Raw genomic sequence first — 19,329 nt, 5'->3', positions numbered from 1 at the left:
TCTCAGTCTGTCTCCTCAGGGTTGCTTTTGAAAGAACTGTGGAAAACAGTGAGCCTTTTAACCAAAGAGTGGATAGTTGGAGATTGTACAGAGAGAAGGCACCCATTAACACGCTGAAACATGATATCATGTTCTTATTATTGAGTTACGCTTCACTAAACTCAATCCAGTATTCCTTTTCAGTGTATGTGTGTGAGGATCTGTACTGTACGTGTCTGTATGTGCATTCAGAGGCCTATCCATGTTAGTGTGTATCTCATGGGTTTTTTTTTTTTCTCATTTCACTTGCAAATAGCAGAAGCAGAGGGCTGCAGTAACTGATTGATAACGTAGCTGCTGAGTCCTCCTGGTGCCGCTGACACGGTGTGTTTCTCCGAGCGTAACAGTTAACCTGCGTTGGACGGTCGCCGCCACTCATTTTTATTAGGATACGAGTGCTGTAAACAGAGCAGCGTCCTCATATTGAGTTTTTTTGTTTGGTCTATTCTCAGTTGCTTCAAATTCAGCTTTAATTCATTGCACCCTCCGCTGCTTTGATTTAGAAATGTATGTGGATCGATAAGGACTTGAGAGTCTTCTGTAAATTCACCTGCTCAGCCATAATTCTGATATACTGGAGGTATTAATATTATAAAAAAGCACTACAAAAATTACCTAACAAAGTTCTCCAGACGGGTTCATTTTTATTCCTAGAAATAATTCCCCACCGCTGCCTTGAGGCCTTTCTAAAGTGCTGATTCTGAGTCACACTTATCTCCAAGAGTAATCCTTAATTAGAATTCAGGCCGACTGACAGAACTGACCTTGGATCAGCCTGCGCCTTGGATGATGGCGGCCGTCAGCGGCTCTCTTTAATTGGCTGGCAGGTCTGAGATCAGTTTTGTAAACGTTGCTGATTTCGAGGGAGCACGCTGCAGAGAGAGGCAACATGAACACTGTGGTGCACTGGGACGGACAGAGAGAGGGGCGGGCAGTTCATGCAGCGGTTGATTAAATCAAATGATTTGTGATGAGACATGATATCTCATCAGATGTACAAGCACCGCAGCTCGTGTAGTAATAACCTACTATGTTACTGTTGCTGTTTTACACAGCAGCTCTTGGAGGATTCTCAGTCTTCCTGATCCATATCGACATGTCAGTCTTGTCTATGTGACACTGTATAAGCTGTGGCAGAGGGTGCCAACAACAATTGACTCATCCAGTTATCTCCTCAACATGCCTGGACTGACACCTGTAAATACATGTGAAGCACAACAAGACCTGCAGTAGACCAACACTCGCTCAGCGTTTATTCACATTTCGGAATTGTATCAAATATAAGATTATACTCTATGATATGGAATAATTTTTTTCACTTAACATATTGCCTACAGGCCAGTAGTGCTTTCTAATTTTAAAGAAGTATAAGAAGTAAATTTAATTCAGTGTTTTTTTGCTCAGAGTTAGAAGAGACCATTAATGCCACAGCCCCCTTTAATTCACTTAAGTCTAATCCATAACCCTGTATCACTAAATTTTAAACTCCCCTTAACTGCTTAATCATAATTGAAACTCACCAGCTCTAGGATCAAATTGACCTCACTCATATAACCGACCAGCCGAAATACACCTGGCTTTTTTTCATCGAGATCCATGCATCATTCCCTGAGATATTAACAAAAGTATAAAAAATATATACACCTCCGCCCCTATCTCTATCTAATGTTAAAGAAAGTGAGAAAGAAAATCCTGGATCCGTTCCTTTACCTGGATCTATTCTGGGACCCACACTCCATCCAAGTTTTGTGGGAATCCATTCAGTACTTTTTGTGTACGTAATCCTGCTGACAAACCGACCAACACACAAATGTATAAAGTTGGAAACTTGACCTCCTTGGTGGAGGTAATAAATCTAAGCTTTAGTGAGCCAGTCTAGCTGTTTCTGCTTCCAGTCGTTATGTTAAGCTAAGCTAATGGCCTAATGTCTGTTGCTGCTAACACTGAAGGAAAGAATCAAATAAGGGATTTTTTCCAAAATGTCAAACTAATGAAGCTCGAGCGAAGGTTCAGAGAGGGAGACTACTGTTTCTCACGCTCAGTCCTCACTTGATTTGTCATACCATTCTTTCATTCACTCCTCTCACTCATGCTCACTCATAATTGCCTGTCATTATCCGGAGCCGTCAACTGATATCAGCTGCTCACATCAGCCGGGCACATCTGTCCAATAGCACAGCGACACGCCTTCACTGTTAGCCTATCATCTCGCTGCTGTCTTTTTAAATACGATTGTCTCCTGCCTTGTTCATGCTGCTGTTTTGCACACGCCCTCCACCTCCCCATTGCCGCCCAGTCTTCAGATTTACCAGCTTCATCAGCTTCATCAGCTTCATCGTTTCATCAGCCTATCTGTCTCAGAAGTGACATCAAACACCAGCACCACCACCACCACCAGTGTCTAGACTCCATGGCGGCATTCTTCTTGCTGCTGCTGCTCAGGGCAGACGCCCTTCAATCACAAAATCTCCCTGTAGAGTCTGAGTGCGAAAGACTTTCTGACAAGACTTGTTATCACATATCATCTGCTGTGATAAACATTTTCTCTTTACTTCATTCACTAGTCTCTCCTGATTTAATTACTCAAAACAAGCATGAAGTAGGGCTGAAAATTAGACATTAAGTATTTTTTAAAGGTGTATTTTGTGGTTGATTTGCAGGGAGGGGCTGAACAACATCCACAATATTGAATTTTTTTTACTTATCCTGGTTTGGCCCTATAGCCCCTTTTGATTTATTTGTTTGGTTTAAAGATGCACCAAAAATCAGAGACATCAATAAGTTGAGATCCTGGGCATCTAAAATTATCCTTAGCTGTCTGCCAAATGTCTTTTGATATGTGTGAGACAGTTTTTAAAATCCTCCTTCATTAATTTCTTTTTAATTTTAGCATATCAGAGCTCTGGTCTGATTGATTTGACAGATTAACACTAATGTAATATGGCTGACAAATGAGGTCTTGTTGACGTGCTTCTAAATACAGCGCGGTGGAGCTGAGAGCTGAAGTGAAGCCTCGAGCATTAATTACGCTTTTTGTTCATCAAAGTTGTTGTCACACTTACACAGCTACACGTGTTCAGAAGAAGAAGAAATAGGTGTTTTTGTCACAAAGACGATGAAGGTTATAAGCTTTGCTCGATGGCACAGCAGGTTGAGAACTGTGCTCCTCGTTTACATAACCTGCTCACATTTTCCTTTCAGGACTCGAACTGGAAACTGTCTGTGAACGTTAATGTTCCATGTCTTAATGTTTTGAAGAAAAGCAGACAGGAGGCTGCTTTAACAGCTCTGGTGTGTGAAAGGCCCTGTTTAAAAGAAGTGTCTGTGTTTAGATAAACCCAATCCATCCAGCCCCGAAAATAAGAGAGACACAGGAGTGCAGTGCTCAACCGTGTTGGGGTGGTGACAGATCAATTAGCACCTGTCACTGTCTCTCTTTCCATCTCTCAGTCGTCATTTCCACACTTGTTTCTCTATTATATTTTTCTGTTTCTCCCTCCCTCTCTGTCTGTGCTCCAAGAGCACTACAATGATACGCAATTAACCCCAATTTCCTCTGCTGCTACTTCATTTCTCTCTGTCTGCTCTTCTTCCCGTTTTGCTCATGCTGCTCCCTTACACTCTATATGACTGCTTGTTTAACAATTATTTCCTTCTTCTTTTTCCTTTTTGTTTTCCATTCTTTCTTCTCTTCCTCCTCCCAGGTTGATCTAGAGTCTCTGGACCCTCGTGGGCGGACTCCTCTCCACCTGGCCGTCACGCTGGGCCACCTGGACTGTGCCAGGGTCCTGCTGCAGCAAGGAGCTGACGTTAGCAAGGAGAACCGCAACGGATGGACCGGTGCGTGAGCGTGTGTTTGTGCATGTGTGTGTGTTTGTGGAGGAAACCGAGTCTAGTTGTCTGGTAGCCTGTGCAATATTGCAGTATACATAATGCATTATCAGATGGTGTGTTGGGGGCTGGGGTGTTTCAAAGTAAAAATGCTACATGCAGCATTTTATACAATAATGTGTCAAAGTAATTATGACTTTGCAGTGTAATTAAAGGAAACAGTGAGACCACGGTGGAGACAATTGGCAGTCGGTCTCTCACCAGTGGTTTCCCATGAACACTTTTGCCTCCTTTGGAGGATACAAATATTATGTATCTATACTCCAAACAGTATCATTGTAAATAAACATGGAAGCTCAGCTCTAATTAGTAGTAAAACTGTGCCACCCTCCCTTAATGTGCCAAACAGAAATACAAGAGATTTCACACAGTCTGCTAACTGTTATTTTTTTCATATAAAGTGAATCCCATTATGTCTTAAAATACATGTGGGATTTATTTATGGGCAACACTAATTAATTTGTATGAATAATACAATCATAAAAATATAGTTACCAAAGAATAAATCAAAAACTAACTGCTAATTGATAAATAAGTAGTAACAAGTGGCTGGTAACTTCAGGCATTTGGGTTATGTCCATCTTTATTATAGAGGGGTGCCATTTATTGAACTACAATTCTGGCCATATCTTACATATTGCCATTTTAAGCTGCTACTTTTAGCTCCTTTGATATCAAGTTCGCCCAGTGGTTTCAGTCTGATCATGAAGACGGTGAAAAATAATCTTCTTGTCTCATTCTGCGATGTTCTTTATTCTATTATTTAAAAAATGTCCTGAAAATGCTCTGACCCCATGAAATACCCAGTCACAAATGGTCTGACTGTGTTTTTGGTTGTGGCCCCCTTGGTCACAATTAGAGGACTATAATAATATTTAATGTATGATATATCATACACTGTATTTGCAAAATGGCCCACCACAACATGTCCCTCTGGCTCTATTTTACATTGGTTCCGATGAGTTTGGCACAGTTCTGTCCTCTTGATTATACTCTTGATGCTTTTTTTCGCCACCTCTCTCGCAGAAAAACTGTGGCTTCTGTCAGACGTCTCTTGGCTGCTGCCACTGTGCAGATACTCTGTGGAGATCGGCCTGGCAATTGGAGACTAATGGAGCATGAAATGAATTCATTTTTTAACCTTGAAATTAGACGACACCCTTTGTCGGGGTCCTGTATCCCACCCCCCTCCTCAGGTTTTGGTTTTTGCTGTCAACCCCTCTTAACTTGTGTAACCCTGCATGTTATTTAGTGGTGAGGGATTAAGAGCTGCAAAGTTGAACCTTTGTTATCGTCAGGAATATTTCTGAGACTCTGTGGTTGCAGAGCATCATGAAGTAATCTTGTTCTGTTTCTCCTAATCTGATTACTGTCAGTAGGTGCAGTAGATTACACGCATTATTTGTATCCACCCACATCTAGATTGTTTCGACCGTGTGTGTGTGTGTGTGTGTGTGTGTGTGTGTGTGTATAAACCTTCGCTCACATGTGTGCTGATAAAGGAAAGGAAATGAAATTGTTATGTAATTGTTCAAGCGTAGAACAGCCTGTAAGATTAACAGCAAAGTGGCGTCCTGATGAATGACGGGCGAGCTGCAGTAATTGGTCGTACCAGCTTTTCCTTTGGCCTACTTCAGTTTCGGCAATTCTCGCTGCCCCCCTTAAATTGCTCATGTACATAAATTTTAGATGAGGCCTGAGTGATTGGCTCTGTTTTACTCTCCATCTCTCTCTCTCTCTCTCTCTCTCTCCTGCAGTTCTTCAGGAGGCGGTGAGCACCAGAGATCCGGAGCTGGTGCGTCTCGTGCTTCGTTACCGTGACTACCAGAGGACTGCCAAGAGACTGGCGGGCATCCCCGTCCTTCTGGAGCGACTGCGCCAAGTGGGATTTCGCACAAGAACTCACACACAAACAGTTTGATGTACACATGGAAAAAGATAGTCCCATGATCACGCACACACATGCATAGACACAAACAAGCGCATATCAAGGGCGTTCTGATCAGAGATGACTCCATTTGAGATGTCAATTTTAGTTTTTTACATTTACATAATTTTTTACAATCAAACATTTTTGATGTTGTTTAAAGGTATTAATAACTTGGTTTAATATTCGACAAGGGAAGTACCTTCAAAGGATACAACTCCATGTTGCGAAGCCCTCTATCTCTGGGTAATCTGAGTCATCGCTCTCCCCCCAAAGGAGCACTGAGTGCAGCACGATCTGATAGCGTCGTGTTGGTGTTGGTGTTCCTATAACATCATAATTAATGTTGCTCCAGGAGCATCATTTACCTTGTGAGGCAGCTATGCTCTTGTGGCCAAACACACAGGTGTGGAACCAATCAGCTAGCTTGGTGTGATCACCAGCGAGAGAAGCGACTGTTTGTGGCTATGTAAATGGCTATAGCATAAGTTATATCAGAACTGGAGAGTATGTTTCACTGAAAGAAGAGCAAAGATGGGATCTGAAGGCTTTTCTCAGTGGAAAAGATGTTTTGGCTCCTCTCTCGGATTGGCTCCGCTAACCATTTGATTTACCAACTGGCTTCGCTGATGGTCGCGCCCTCCTACTGTTGATCTGATTGGTTGAAGTTAGCCCACGATAGACGGTGATAGACAGATGGTCCGTCCAATCACCTGCCAAGCGCTTTTTGAAAGTTCTTGCCCTTTTCCAGACAGTTTCCAACAGCGACTTTCCAGATGGTTCTATGGAACAAACCATCTGGTTAGACCATCACTGCAACTGACCAATAACTTGTTTTAATGTCGTAGCTTTGCAACTTAGGAAAAATAGCAGAAAAATCTGTACATGGGAGAAGTTAACCTCTCTAACACGTGGTTAACGTTGTCGAAAAAAGGTCTTCCCAACCCATGATCCATCCCTGAACATAACCAAGTAGTTTTGTTGCCTAAACTTAACCAAAAATACTGTAAATAAATAAATTCTACATGGAACACAAACCTGTCCCATCGACTTGCTCTCTATGCCGACTCTCTTTCACCAGTCCCAATGATGGTCCTGGAGCAGCATTAGTTTTCATGTTGTAGGAACAACACCAACACTGTGATGTCAGACAAACCAGAGTGCCATGCTCCAAGGCACAATAGCAGTGATGGACAAGCTGAGGCCAGAGAGCCTGAAGGTCGATGGTTTTAATCCTGACAGAAAAAGTGTTGATCGTGTTGAAGCTGCTGCGGCGGTAGAGCTGCAGAGAACAGTGGCAGAGATGCAGGGAACTGCCTTCACACAGTCTGTCTTCCTATGTATCTGCTCCAGCTGGCTCCCTGATATAATCACACACACACTGAAGCAAACCCACATGGTAGACACAACACCCTCACAGTTTGAAAACGACAATGAGTACTCACACACATGCACACACAAACATCGCACGCAACGCTCTGTTGTTCGTCTGCTGCTGCTCCCATCCACATCATCCTCCTCTTCATCCATCAGTTCTATTATTAACCCTCACACACACAACCACTTCTCCGTGCCTGTACCCCATCTCTGGAACAGACAATGAAGCAGCACTGCTGTTGTTCAGTCTTCCCTTTTTTCTTTTCCTCCACTTTGCTGTTCTCCTCTCCTCTCTCTGTCGATCCATCTTTAAATTCATCGCTCTCTCTCTCTCTCTCTCTCTCTCTCTCTCTCGCTCCATCCCCATCATTAATGCCCCTTGCTTTCTCATATATCTTCCTTTACCCTGCTGTCTTTCTCCTCTCTCTGCCTCTTTCTGTACAGGCCCAGGACTTCTATGTGGAGATGAAATGGGAGTTCACCAGCTGGGGTGAGTCCAGTCATTGTATCACTCCAGTCAGTAAAGCAGTCCAGTACCGACCAGTCAGAACTAATCATGTTATCGTCTCCCTCTGGGGCTGAAGAAGCCTGTTTTTTTCCTGTTCTACTGGACACTGATGCTCATACACTTCCCACCCTGCAGTCTGGCTTTGGTTTTAGATTTAATCAGCTTGTGCTTTTTATCTGAAGTGCTTTACAAAACCACAAGTGGATGTATTTTCAGTGTTAGTCTCTGAAAAAATGAATATAACAAACAGAAAACTGAGAACTGCTGCACTACATTCTGTACATGTCCTTTAGAAATGGCACATTTTCATTGAAAGCGTGTCTGTGTTTGTCCTCAGTGCCCCTGGTGTCTCGTATCTGCCCCAGCGACACCTACAGAGTTTGGAAGAGTGGTCAGTGTCTCCGTGTTGACACCACCCTGACTGGCTTTGAACAGATGACCTGGCAGAGAGGAAACCGGAGCTTCATTTTCAGGGGACAAGGTCAGAGGTCAAATTCAAATGTCAAGCACTTTTACCAGTGTATTTTAGTGTATTTAATACAGTGGAACAGAGACAATAATACTAAACTGTAAGAACAAATGCTAATTATTTATTTTTAAGGAATTGTGAGACATTTTGGGAATATATTTTCATTTTCTTGCCAAAATGTAGTCACTGAGCCTGCCCCATAGATAAAATATTTTATACAGACTAAACAAATGAGATACATGTTTATAGGAGAGATGTTATGAACGCTCGTAGGTTGATTTTACTGCTTTGGGCAGAGCCAGGCTAGCTGTGTCCCCCTGTTTCCAGTCTTTGTGCTGTGCTAAGCTAAGTGGCTGCTGGCAGAAGCTTGGCCTACAGACAGTGGGATTAATATTCTCATAACTCTCGCCAAGAAGGTGAAAATGCCTTTTTATTAAAAAACACTCCTTTGTTATATGTTTGAGGCCAAAGTGTGCATTGGCTTGAAAATGTACCATAGTAAGCATGTTGTAGCCACTGTGTCTCTTTACCACTCCCCTGCCCTTTGTCTTTTGGTTTTCAGTTCACATTCGCATTAAGTTCTGTGAAATCACCTCGCTTTTACTGAACAATAACATTTGTCAGTGGTTCCAAAATGGTGTGCCGTAACTATACAACATGAAACACATTTTTTTTGAGTTTTTAATTTAGTATATCAGTACTTTGTATGCTTTAATTTCCCAGTAGAGTTAAATTTGGCATTAGTAGATAAGAAGACGTGTACAGAGTAGATAACATGTTATAGAGGCTATTTTACACAGATATGAATACAGGTGTGCCTTGAGATTTTGGGTTGCCCTTTGGTGAAAGTTTGAAAACCACTGACTTGTGTGATTTATTTAGACTGATATAGCTATTGAAGAAATACTGAGCAAAAAGATTAAGATCAAATATTATTATGGTAGTGGGTACTTGGGTGGGTGTTTGTGCGAAATGCATCAAGATACCACCAAGTTGGACGAAGCTGAATTTTAATGTTCTTGCTTTCATCAGTCACGCGGGTTTCATTAAAATGTGAGACGGAGCAAATATTCACAGAGACTGGTGCAGGTGTGACCGCACCTCCCCAGGATGATCCTCCCTCTCCTCCTGCCTCTTTGTAGCTCACTCAGTCAATTCTCAACAGGCTCCTCTTTGTATTATTTCACCCAGTTCTTCTTTTATTTTTATCTTTCTTCCTCTCGCCACTTTAAATTATTCCTCTTCTTCTGACCTTTCTCTGCATAATGTTCTCCCTCTCTGTGCTACTTTCCTCTGGACCTGCTGGCTCTCTCCCCTTCTCCGTCCATCTGCAGCATCTGCAGTTTCAAGACATCAATCATCATCTTTTCTTGACTTTTCCTTACATGCCTTTTTGTGTTCTGCAGCCTCACTGGCATTTTGGTGTTTTAGTGCCTCTCTCGTGCTCACTGTCATTGGCCTTGTTTTTCTCCCCCCCTCTGTCTCCCTCTTGCCTCTCAGACTCCAGCGCAGAGGTGATGGAGGTCGACCATGACAGGCAGCTGGTGTTCTGCGAGACCTTGTGCGTCTCAGCTCTCACAGCGCTCTCACCTGGCCGGGTGAACGGCGGCGCATGCAGCAGCACCGCCGCCGGTTTGGGCCTTCTGGGGGCAGTGCAGCCCAGCGACGAGCAGGTAGCAGCCAGGCTGTCGGCCGCCGTGGTAACCACTCAGCTGGACACGCGCAACATCGCCTTCGAGAGGTCAGACACATTACTGATACATGCAGAATATTAATGTAGGAATGTCAAGTTGTTGTCTCTTATTCAAACAATCAGAAAGTCATACCATGTTGTCAACCCAAATATACTTAAAATTCAAAGAAACGTCCCAGCTATAAAGAACTGACATACAGTTGTGTTAATGTACTCTGCATTCACTCCGCACCGCACACTGCATTCATTTTTTTAATATTGATTTTTCTCATTTTTGTCAATAGCTAAGCAAAACAGACTCGATTTCTGGTGCAGCGGTGACAGACAATGTCAGGAGTAAACATCAGGATTTTTTATAAAAACCCTCAGCTTCTTTCTAGTCTCACAGTTTTGCAGCCATGTTTAGCAATCGCACAGAAAGAAGAAATCTTCCATAGAACAAGCGTGATAATCACTTTCTGCTCCAACAGTAATCTCGGTACAGGACGATGCAGTTCAGCCACAGGACATGTTCTGCTCTGAGTGCCGGCTTTCTTTTCTTTTTTTTTTTTTCTTCCCTGAGTGGAGAAAATCACTCTTTTGTTGCTACTGGTGAATTTCTGTCACTCTTTCACTGTTGCTGTCTCCTACACTACAGCCCACAGCTGAGTGGAACAAGTTCAGGCATGTTCTCTGGTGGCTGTCAAAATGCATTTCACACAGTGTAGGAAAACACTGACAGACGCAGCAGCAGAGGGGGAAGACAACAAAACTCATGTAGCTTGTATTGTACTGTACTGTAAATGCACTGAGCAACATATATTAGTGATGTATCTACAGCAGAGCCTTAAGGTAAATAATCCTGTAATGAAAGTGTTTTGAACTATTAAGTTAATTCTTAAATCTATAAAATATGAAGAGCTGCCAGGTCTGAAAAGTGAAGCAAAGTATTGAACCTGCATTCTTCCCTCCTTCGGCTCCACTGGTTTCAAAAAGAAGATTGAATATAAGCGTACGAGAGAATAGCACTACTTCTCAGTTTATTTATTATCTCACTAAACTGTTTTTTAATGAGTTTATGGTTTCAGATGCAAGTTTCAAGGCTTCTTCAATACAGCATGATGTTTTATAGCCCCATTTAGAGTAAAATCGACAATAAAGCAGGGTTTGCTTTCGAGTGTTTCCTTGTGATTGACAAGTTGCTACCATGGGGATGATCAATCAGCACAGAGGTGTACTACTATGTATGCTCCCCAGCTCTACTATCTCATCCAAATATGTTTACTTCTGGCTAAAAAAGACCCAACTATGATGGTTACGGCCAATCTCAAGGCTTAAAACTGTAGTACACAAGCCAATTCACAATATTCAGATGACGGCCATTTTCCTCTGACATCACTTTCAGGGTCGGGAGCTCAGCTGCGATTGATCAGCAACATGAAAAGACAATGATTAGTGAAAATTCGGGGGGACATCAGGCTATTTTTCAAGGCAACAGCATAAATGCCCCATTATCATCTGATCGACAACAGCTAACGATAGCATTCAACCACTTCCTGGCTAGCATTATTGTTTGATAGTGTCACATGATATGACAGGAAAGAGGTAAATGAGTTTTAAAACATCAACACTTATCTTGGCCACATTTCTTTATTCCTGGAATTGAAACACACTGGATGTAATCAGACAGCAATGTTAGCTAGGAAGTGGTTGAATGCTAACATTAGCTAATGGGCTATCAAATATAATGCGGACAATGAGGATGCACAGCCCACTTCCCTCCAGATTTTCATCGTTCAATAACTCTTCAGTTGCTACTCGACCGGTAAGTGATGAAATATCAGTTTGTCAGATTCCCGACATTTATACGACCTGCAACACAGCAGCATAGCATTAACACGGCGTGTGAATATGGTCAATGGGTGACCTCATGGTAGGTTTACAATGGTTCTAGTTTAAATTGAGATTATGTAATTACTGAAAGAAAAAGTCTCTCTCTTTTTCTCTTCCATAAGAGAAGTTGAGTTCTTAATAAGTCCTCCAGGATTTTGCAGACTTTTTGGGGGGTTGCTGTGGCCAAAAATGCCTGATCTTTATGGCAGCTTTTCAAAAAAAATGTGATGGCTATTGCCTTTAGGCATTATTTTGCAATGAATTTGTGGGAGCAAGTGAATATTGCTAAAGTAGTGTACCTGCTCTCCATCCCTGATTTAGTTATGCATCCAACTTGATATTTTGAATACAGCTCACAACCCTCTTTTTAACATTTTATTTGAGAGGTTTTATTCCAAACCTATTTTCCTCATCCCACATAGCCTACAGTTTTTCAGGCAAGCATCTATCTATCACTTTGTGATCAGTTTCCTGCCTGTATGACTCTTCCCTACTTGTGCCAGTGTTACCCTATACAATCTGATTTAGTATTCATTATGTTTATTCTGTCTTGGGAGTGTCACCACATGGCCAGGACTGCTGATAAAAATGACCCTTCTAAGCTGACTCTTGCTCATTTACAGTTTTTCTGCTGTCTGCTGAGAACAGCACACTCCCTGTCAAATAAACAGATCGAACCCAAGCAAAATCATTATCTTATTATTCTCGTGGCCACATTAGCCACAATTCTTGATCTTTTTTGCCTTTATTTTGCACAAAAATGGCTGAAATGCCAAAGGACGTGTCAGGAGGAAGCTTGAGGTGGATGTAGTGAGGCACAAATTAGCTTCAGGCTGAATCAGGCTCAGGCCACTTCAAAAAAAGCCCAACACTCCAATGAACATGGAGATGGAGGGGTGGATAGCAGAACGGAAAGACTTGGAAGAGGTACAGAAAACATAAGCAGACTGGAGGAAGATTGAGAAGAACACTGGACGAGCACATGGCCTGTGTGCAGTCAATTTAGGAGCTTTTTATTATGCTGTATTATGAATGGCACAGTTTTATGGCTCAGTTGCACATAAAGTGACATAGACTTACAGATGGAGAGCAGCGGAAAGGGGGTGGAGAAGGAGGAAGAGACGTGGCATAGAGGACAAAACTCATCTTATTCTAGTCAGGCGGTGAGATAAGACTGATGTGACAGAGAGAAAGAGAGGGATGACGGAACGAGGAAAGTTTTGGACAGAGAGGGATGAGCGGAGACAATGGAAAGAAAGGGAGAGATTTAGAGGGAGGTAGAGAGGAGGGATGGGACAGGGAGAGGTGAGGGGGGAAATTGAAGACATGTAGAGAGAAACAGGGAGAGAGAGATGAATGGGGTACAAGAATACAGGGGACAAAGCACAATATGTGAGCCAAAACAGGGGGAGTCGGCGGTTTCAGAGGCAGAAAAGGGAGGAAAATAGACTGCGGAGAGTCCCAGTGATGGATAGGTAAATTATGAAGAGAGATCTGGAGACAGGAAGTGAATGTTAACAAATAAAAAAAGCAAGGTGAATGGCAGAGAGAAGTGAGCAGGCAGGCAGAGGTGGGTGGTTGGGGGGGGTAATCATCTCGCTGTCAGACTTGTACCTCAGTGTCACCTCTGTGCATTTTCCGTGGTCAGCACTCCTGTCTACATGCCAATAATCTATTTATGATGCTTTCGGGCAAACCACTTTGTCAAGCACCACCGACAGGACATCCACCTCCGGAGTTAATACGTCTTTACGCAGCCATGCAAAAAAACTACAGCGCTGCAGTTTTGCTGTTTTTGGGGCAGAGATACCGAGCATGGAAACGTTTAATTTTCAATTGAGCTGAGTAATTGAGCTATGATATTACTTCAAAAGTCACACAGTGGTATGATTTTGTCTGACATTAGATGAGTTACACCTTAGGTTCCAGATGAAAGTTAGGACGCTGTTGTAAAACTGTAAAACTTACATAAAAACATCAAACATATCAACATGTCATCATAAAAACATCCCAATCATTTGCAAACGAACTGTTTTTACCTCCAACAATTTAACAAAGTGTTCCTGAGCCTATGTGGTAAAATCTTTTATACAATCAAAGTGGTTTTAGCTATTTTTGTTATCTATAATTCAAGCAATTGTATAAAAAGTATAAAAAAACAAATGTGCTATGGACTCTGAAGTAGATAACTGTATGGAAGATGATGAAGGAAACATCGTATCGTAGAAACATGTTGCTGGCATCATTTTCAGAATAAGCATAAACTGTGTTTAGAAAAATCAATGACAGTGATGAGGTAAAACATTGAATACACTGTTCTGTCTCAATTGAGTATACAGTATGCTATAATTTGCTAATTAGCACAAAATACAGGTACAGCTTAGCACCTACTTTTTTTTTGTTTTGTTACTTTTCATTTTCTTTGTTTTCAGCCAGCGTTTTACAGAGAAAAAACAGGGCCTGTGACTTGCAATCTAAAGGGAGACGGTTGATTTAACTCTCCTGTCCTGTCTCCTGTACTATATATCTCAGATGTATATCTGGGGATTGCCTGGGACGGGACAAGTAATCTGTGATGCTACTGTATGTTGACTGGTTGAGAGATGAGACCACTGAGAGCTCATGTGGGATGTGTTGAATCTTTATTGCAGGAATAAGACGGGCATACTGGGCTGGAGGAGCGAGAAGACTGAGACGGTGAATGGATATGAAGCCAAGGTAGAGTACCAGCTGCTCAGACAGCTCACTGATCTCTCACAGTGTGCAGATAAACCACTGGTCTCGGAGCTCGGGTTGATATTTCCTGAAAGTCCACTTCACTCAGAGAGTTTAATTTCCAGAATGAATCACTCCTAAAGTTATTTTAAAACCTCCGCTTTGGACATTTGAGGACATAACCCTCTACCTTTTTAGATAAAGAGACGTGCTATTTTAAGATGCTATTTATTTAAGTACAGCAATTGCTCGCTTGAATTAGCCCCCAGGTGAGGAAAATTCATCAGCACATAAAAAGACCAGATGGTCTATTAAAATTAAGTAAAAAAAAAAAAGCAGTATATGCGTCGCGCAGACACGTGCATTACCTTGACCCTATTTGTTTTCTTGACCTCTTGGAGGGATCAATGGGAGAAGAGTGTCAGACACCCAGGACCATCTGTCACTAGTGGTTTAAAAGCACTTCAGACAGGCCCTACAGTAAGATACTGCTGCCTGAAAAGCATCTATTTTCTGCATCATTGATTTAGAGTTACAAACATACACAGACAACTCCTGTTGGGCTGCTCTCCTCCCAGACGCTTTTTAGCTCTGCCTTTCACTCGTCCACCGTCTAGCCTAAACATAGAATCAGCAGCCTGCTCAATTTTTTATCATCGTTTCCTTTTCTGTGGTCACCAGTGAGGAATTCCAGCATTCGGCTACGAACAGTAGCCTGAAGATCTCGGCCTGTGTGCTGCAGAGTGGGAACGAGGGTTGCAATGATACACACAACTCTTGGTTTGATAGGGTCACAGCTTTCTACGTTTCGACCGCTGTTGGCCCCATATTCAACTAAAAAAAATTGTAGGGAGACATCAGGACATTTTCCAACTGGTAACCAGGTATTTTAAGCTAAAACATTGTTTTCCCGACACCTAAACCTAACCAGCCTGTAAGCACAGTGTTGAAGGGAAACGTGAAGAAACGCAAAGTTTAAAACGTAAAGTTTCAACATATCCTTCAATTGTGCAATAACAACACTTAATGCTCATTTTCTTCCCGGCTCATGGCAGAGAGAACAGTTACTACTTTAATACTTTCCTACATACCAGGTAGGAAACTAATTAGGTGATTTTCGGTTCATTGGTCCCTGATGCCAGAGCAAACACAACACAAGAGATGTGTCTCCTCCTTTTTCAGGTGTACGCAGCATCCAACGTAGAGCTGATCACCAGGACCAGAACTGACCATCTGTCAGACCAGAACAAGAACAAGACAAAAGGTACGTCGGTGTATACTGTCAAATGCACCTCACTGTTAAATGTGCACCCGATATCATCAGGGTGTTCATTACGTGCAGGTGCAGCACAGCTTCAGCAGCTGATTTCCTCCGTTATCCCCTCTGTACCGCTGGAAACCCCAGCCTGAGTGCTACGACATGTCTGATTAAAAGAGAGTCGCTGATGAGTAATCCCCCTCACCTGAGCTCGATGAGATCACCCCGAGGCTCCGGCTAACAGCCCGGAACGTTCACTCGGTGGCTCTGTCTCGTTTTCTGGTTCAGATCATAAATCAAACAGGATTAGCAGGCTTCCCTCCCTGGACTGTCGCTGTCAGCCAGGATCAACCATCACACGCTTCTCTGAGGGCTCCTCTCTCCCAGGTCACAATCCCCACCTGCACTCTGCTAATATGCAGCAGGGAAGTGTTCTTAGTAGCGCAACACTGACTCATGAATGAGTGACTCACTCCGTTTGCCCTTCCCTTGCGCTACTTTTCATCATTTTGTTAACACGGTAAAAAAAAACTTTGAGTGCTATATATATCCTCAGAGAGACACATACACGCCGCATCTTGCAGACGGACCAGCTGGCTGAAGGTCAAAATGTGCACACTTGTCTCATAAGCTGCACTGTCATTAACCCTACTTGATGAACCTTTGCATTGCTTTTAGCACTAATTCAGTTTCTGGTTAGTGAGGACAGCCACAGCACCAGTCACGTCTGAAGCGAAGCCACACACTGAGAAGCTGCCCGTGGTTTTTCTTCACTGCTCATCTCTCTCTCATGTCTAAATAGGCTGCAGTTGTTAGTATTCCTATGCACTCTGAATATAAAGGGTGTCTGCACTGTGGGGTTTTTCCACTGTGTGATGGGCTCCTGCATGAACACATGTTCTGCTTTAGTGACAGAAAACAGTTCAGATTTATGTATTTGTGATGTTCTCGCTGGTTTGAAGTGGGCAGGGCTCAGGTGGAAAAAGGTGAGGACTAAATCAAAACGTTAAATGTGATGATGATTGGTGGGTTTGTTTGGTCACCGTCAATCGAATCATATCACACCCACACAGTCCCAATTAAGTCGTTAGCCACTTCAGATCTGACACAACTTCTTAGGGACTTTAAAGTCCTCCTCCATTTCAAAACACGTTTCATCTATTGCTGAAGGGGAGGAAGGCTCAGATGTAGTGAGCAAAAATGGATGATTTAATATTGTTTGGCTCTCTAGTCTACATTGTGTTTACGCAGGTGCAGCAGTTTGAGCGTGACGACACTGTGCTGCCGTTCTTTTTCTTCTTCTCTGTGTTTATCGACAAAATGCAAACCAACGTTAGATGAGCATGCTGCCACCTACTGTATTGGAGTTCCTGGACGCTGCACTTTTTAAGTCGTTGAGGCCAATAATTTATCGGGCAGATATTTATTGTGACTATTGTTCGCTCAATTGGATGTCGGACCTTTACTCTGCAGAATAATTTATGTCAAGAAGACTGTTTTCAAAGTTATCTGTTATCTGTACAGACTCTGAAAACCGACTTTTTAGTGAAGATGTGCCGAATACTTAAGCTTTTGAAATGAACAATATTTGCATATTCATAGACTCTGGGTGTTCAGTGAAGGAGCGAGGGGGCAGATGTGTTTAAAGACAACTGTATTGTACAAAAAACATTTCAGATACAAGTTATTATTCCAAACGATGCATCTTTAAAGGGTAACTGCACCAAAGTTTACACATTAAAGTGTGTTTACAGGTCTTGGAGGGTACTACATGCATTTGTGGGAAAAAAAATAGTGATAAGTAATGATAGTGATGAACAGTGATGTCACTCAATGATGTCACTCAATGACTAATTTGCCTTTTGGGTAATGTAGGCACCAGAGTTTGAAGAGGAATAAGAAATAAAATCAAAACTGTACAGTTTAAACAGTGTTATAGGTGTGCAAGATGAAACCGGTGGACTGCTTTTCAAAACCTGGCACCTACATTACCCACAATGCAACTTAGACACTGAGTGACATCACTGGAGGCAGTTTATCAGATTACATGAAGCTTTCTTTGAAGCTACAAAACACTTTACGCTACTTTTTTCACATACGCAGTTGTACTCCCCAAGACCTGTACACACTTGTACGTGTAAAATTGATGGAGGTACCCTTTAAGATCCAAAGAAGGCAGCTTGACACTGTCGAGAGGTATTTTTCTTCTCTTGCTGCTGTAGTCAGAGGAGCCCTGTGGCTTTTCATCACATAGCTGTTTAACAAAACTTTAGATTCAAGTTTTGAATGCAATGCACACATGCATATAAATATCTTTGGATCTGCCCTTCAAGCGTTGCTATTTTCAATTTCTTTTTAAATTCATATTGCTTCTAGTTTCACTCTAGTTTCACACTACTCATCTGATATTTAGAAGGTATTCAAGCATCATTTTTCTTCAGTTTAACTCATTTCAGTGCAGTATGGTTCTGTTCATTTCCTGCTGGCTCTTAGAGGATGATAAGACCACAAACACAAAATACTGATATAATGCAATAAGTTATCCTGAGGAAAACACTGTAGAGAGAAATGACACCGCAGACAGTTGCCGTGGAGATGAATGAGCCCATCCGTCATCATCTCTTGATAAACAAGCACCAACTCAAGCCAGCTCTGGGTCCTCTGCCAGGTACTTAAACTGAAGAGAGTTTCCAAAACTCAGACTAACAGCACAGTTTGAGTTCGTACATTGTGATTGTGTAATTTTATACTTCCGGTGTAACTCACCACCGTTGTGTGTCTCTGAGCAGGTGGGAAGACTCCACTGCAGAACTTCCTTGGGATTGCGGAGCAACACATGGGGCCTAACAACGGGGTGAGTACACTTGGTTTAAAGGATTACATATAAATGGAGGATTACATTGTCTTTTTTCGATCGATTGAGAAAATGACATCAAGTCCTAAAAACCTCAATCTAATAAATGAAAAGAACATGGTGGTCGAGCTGGTAACAGCCATGATTAATGGGTTCTGGTGCTGATGTTGTGATTGGACTGGATGAGATCAGAGTCTGAATGAGCTTTTAACTCAAGCTTTATATTGCTCTCAGTGTACTTACACAGAAAGACATACAGCTAAAAGCAAGGACTAGAAAAACTGAACATATTAGGAATGATAAGATAATAAATAATGTCAAATGGTACAAAAATATGTAAAAAATAAAGTGTGCGTAAAGTGTATATACAGTTTATTAAAGGAAAGGTTCACCCAAAAATAAAGATATTGTCATTGTCTATTCACCCCCATGCCGTTGGAAAGTCCAAAAAAACCAACTGGGGAAAAAAACCCTAAAAAAAAACATCAAAAGCCTCCAGACGGCTCGTCCAGCGTAATCCAAGCCTCCAGAAGCCCTGAGATCCCAAATTGATTTGAAAATACTTTATTGACACCTTTGTTAAAAGCCTAATCTTCACTGTAGCCGCTAAGCTAAAGGTGATAGCGCATACCCCGTCTAAAGTGGGTGCAGAAGCTCGACCTAGTTTTGAGGGTGTAAATGATGTCTTTCAAATCAATTTGGGATCTCAGGGCTTCTGGAGGCTCG

The 19,329-nt window shown here is 42.2% G+C and overlaps 1 protein-coding gene across 1 annotated transcript in view; it reads left to right on the top strand.

Moving 5' to 3' along the window:
• Positions 1-19,329, top strand: part of ankrd13b (ankyrin repeat domain 13B) — a 47,504-nt gene that overhangs the window by 16,691 nt on the left and 11,484 nt on the right. Inside the window, exons 2-9 of the mRNA XM_084351675.1 lie at positions 3,744-3,879; positions 5,688-5,812; positions 7,679-7,724; positions 8,080-8,223; positions 9,712-9,952; positions 14,428-14,494; positions 15,674-15,755; positions 18,539-18,603. Coding sequence (XP_084207801.1) covers positions 3,744-3,879; positions 5,688-5,812; positions 7,679-7,724; positions 8,080-8,223; positions 9,712-9,952; positions 14,428-14,494; positions 15,674-15,755; positions 18,539-18,603 — 906 coding nt within the window. The remainder of the gene's footprint in view (positions 1-3,743; positions 3,880-5,687; positions 5,813-7,678; positions 7,725-8,079; positions 8,224-9,711; positions 9,953-14,427; positions 14,495-15,673; positions 15,756-18,538; positions 18,604-19,329) is intronic.

Source organism: Pagrus pagrus (genome assembly GCF_965226575.1).
Source record: "Pagrus pagrus genome assembly, chromosome: 4".
Classification (NCBI taxonomy): domain Eukaryota; kingdom Metazoa; phylum Chordata; class Actinopteri; order Spariformes; family Sparidae; genus Pagrus; species Pagrus pagrus.
The sequence above is the reverse complement of the archived record's forward strand: the minus strand, read 5'-3'. Positions and strand labels throughout refer to the sequence as shown.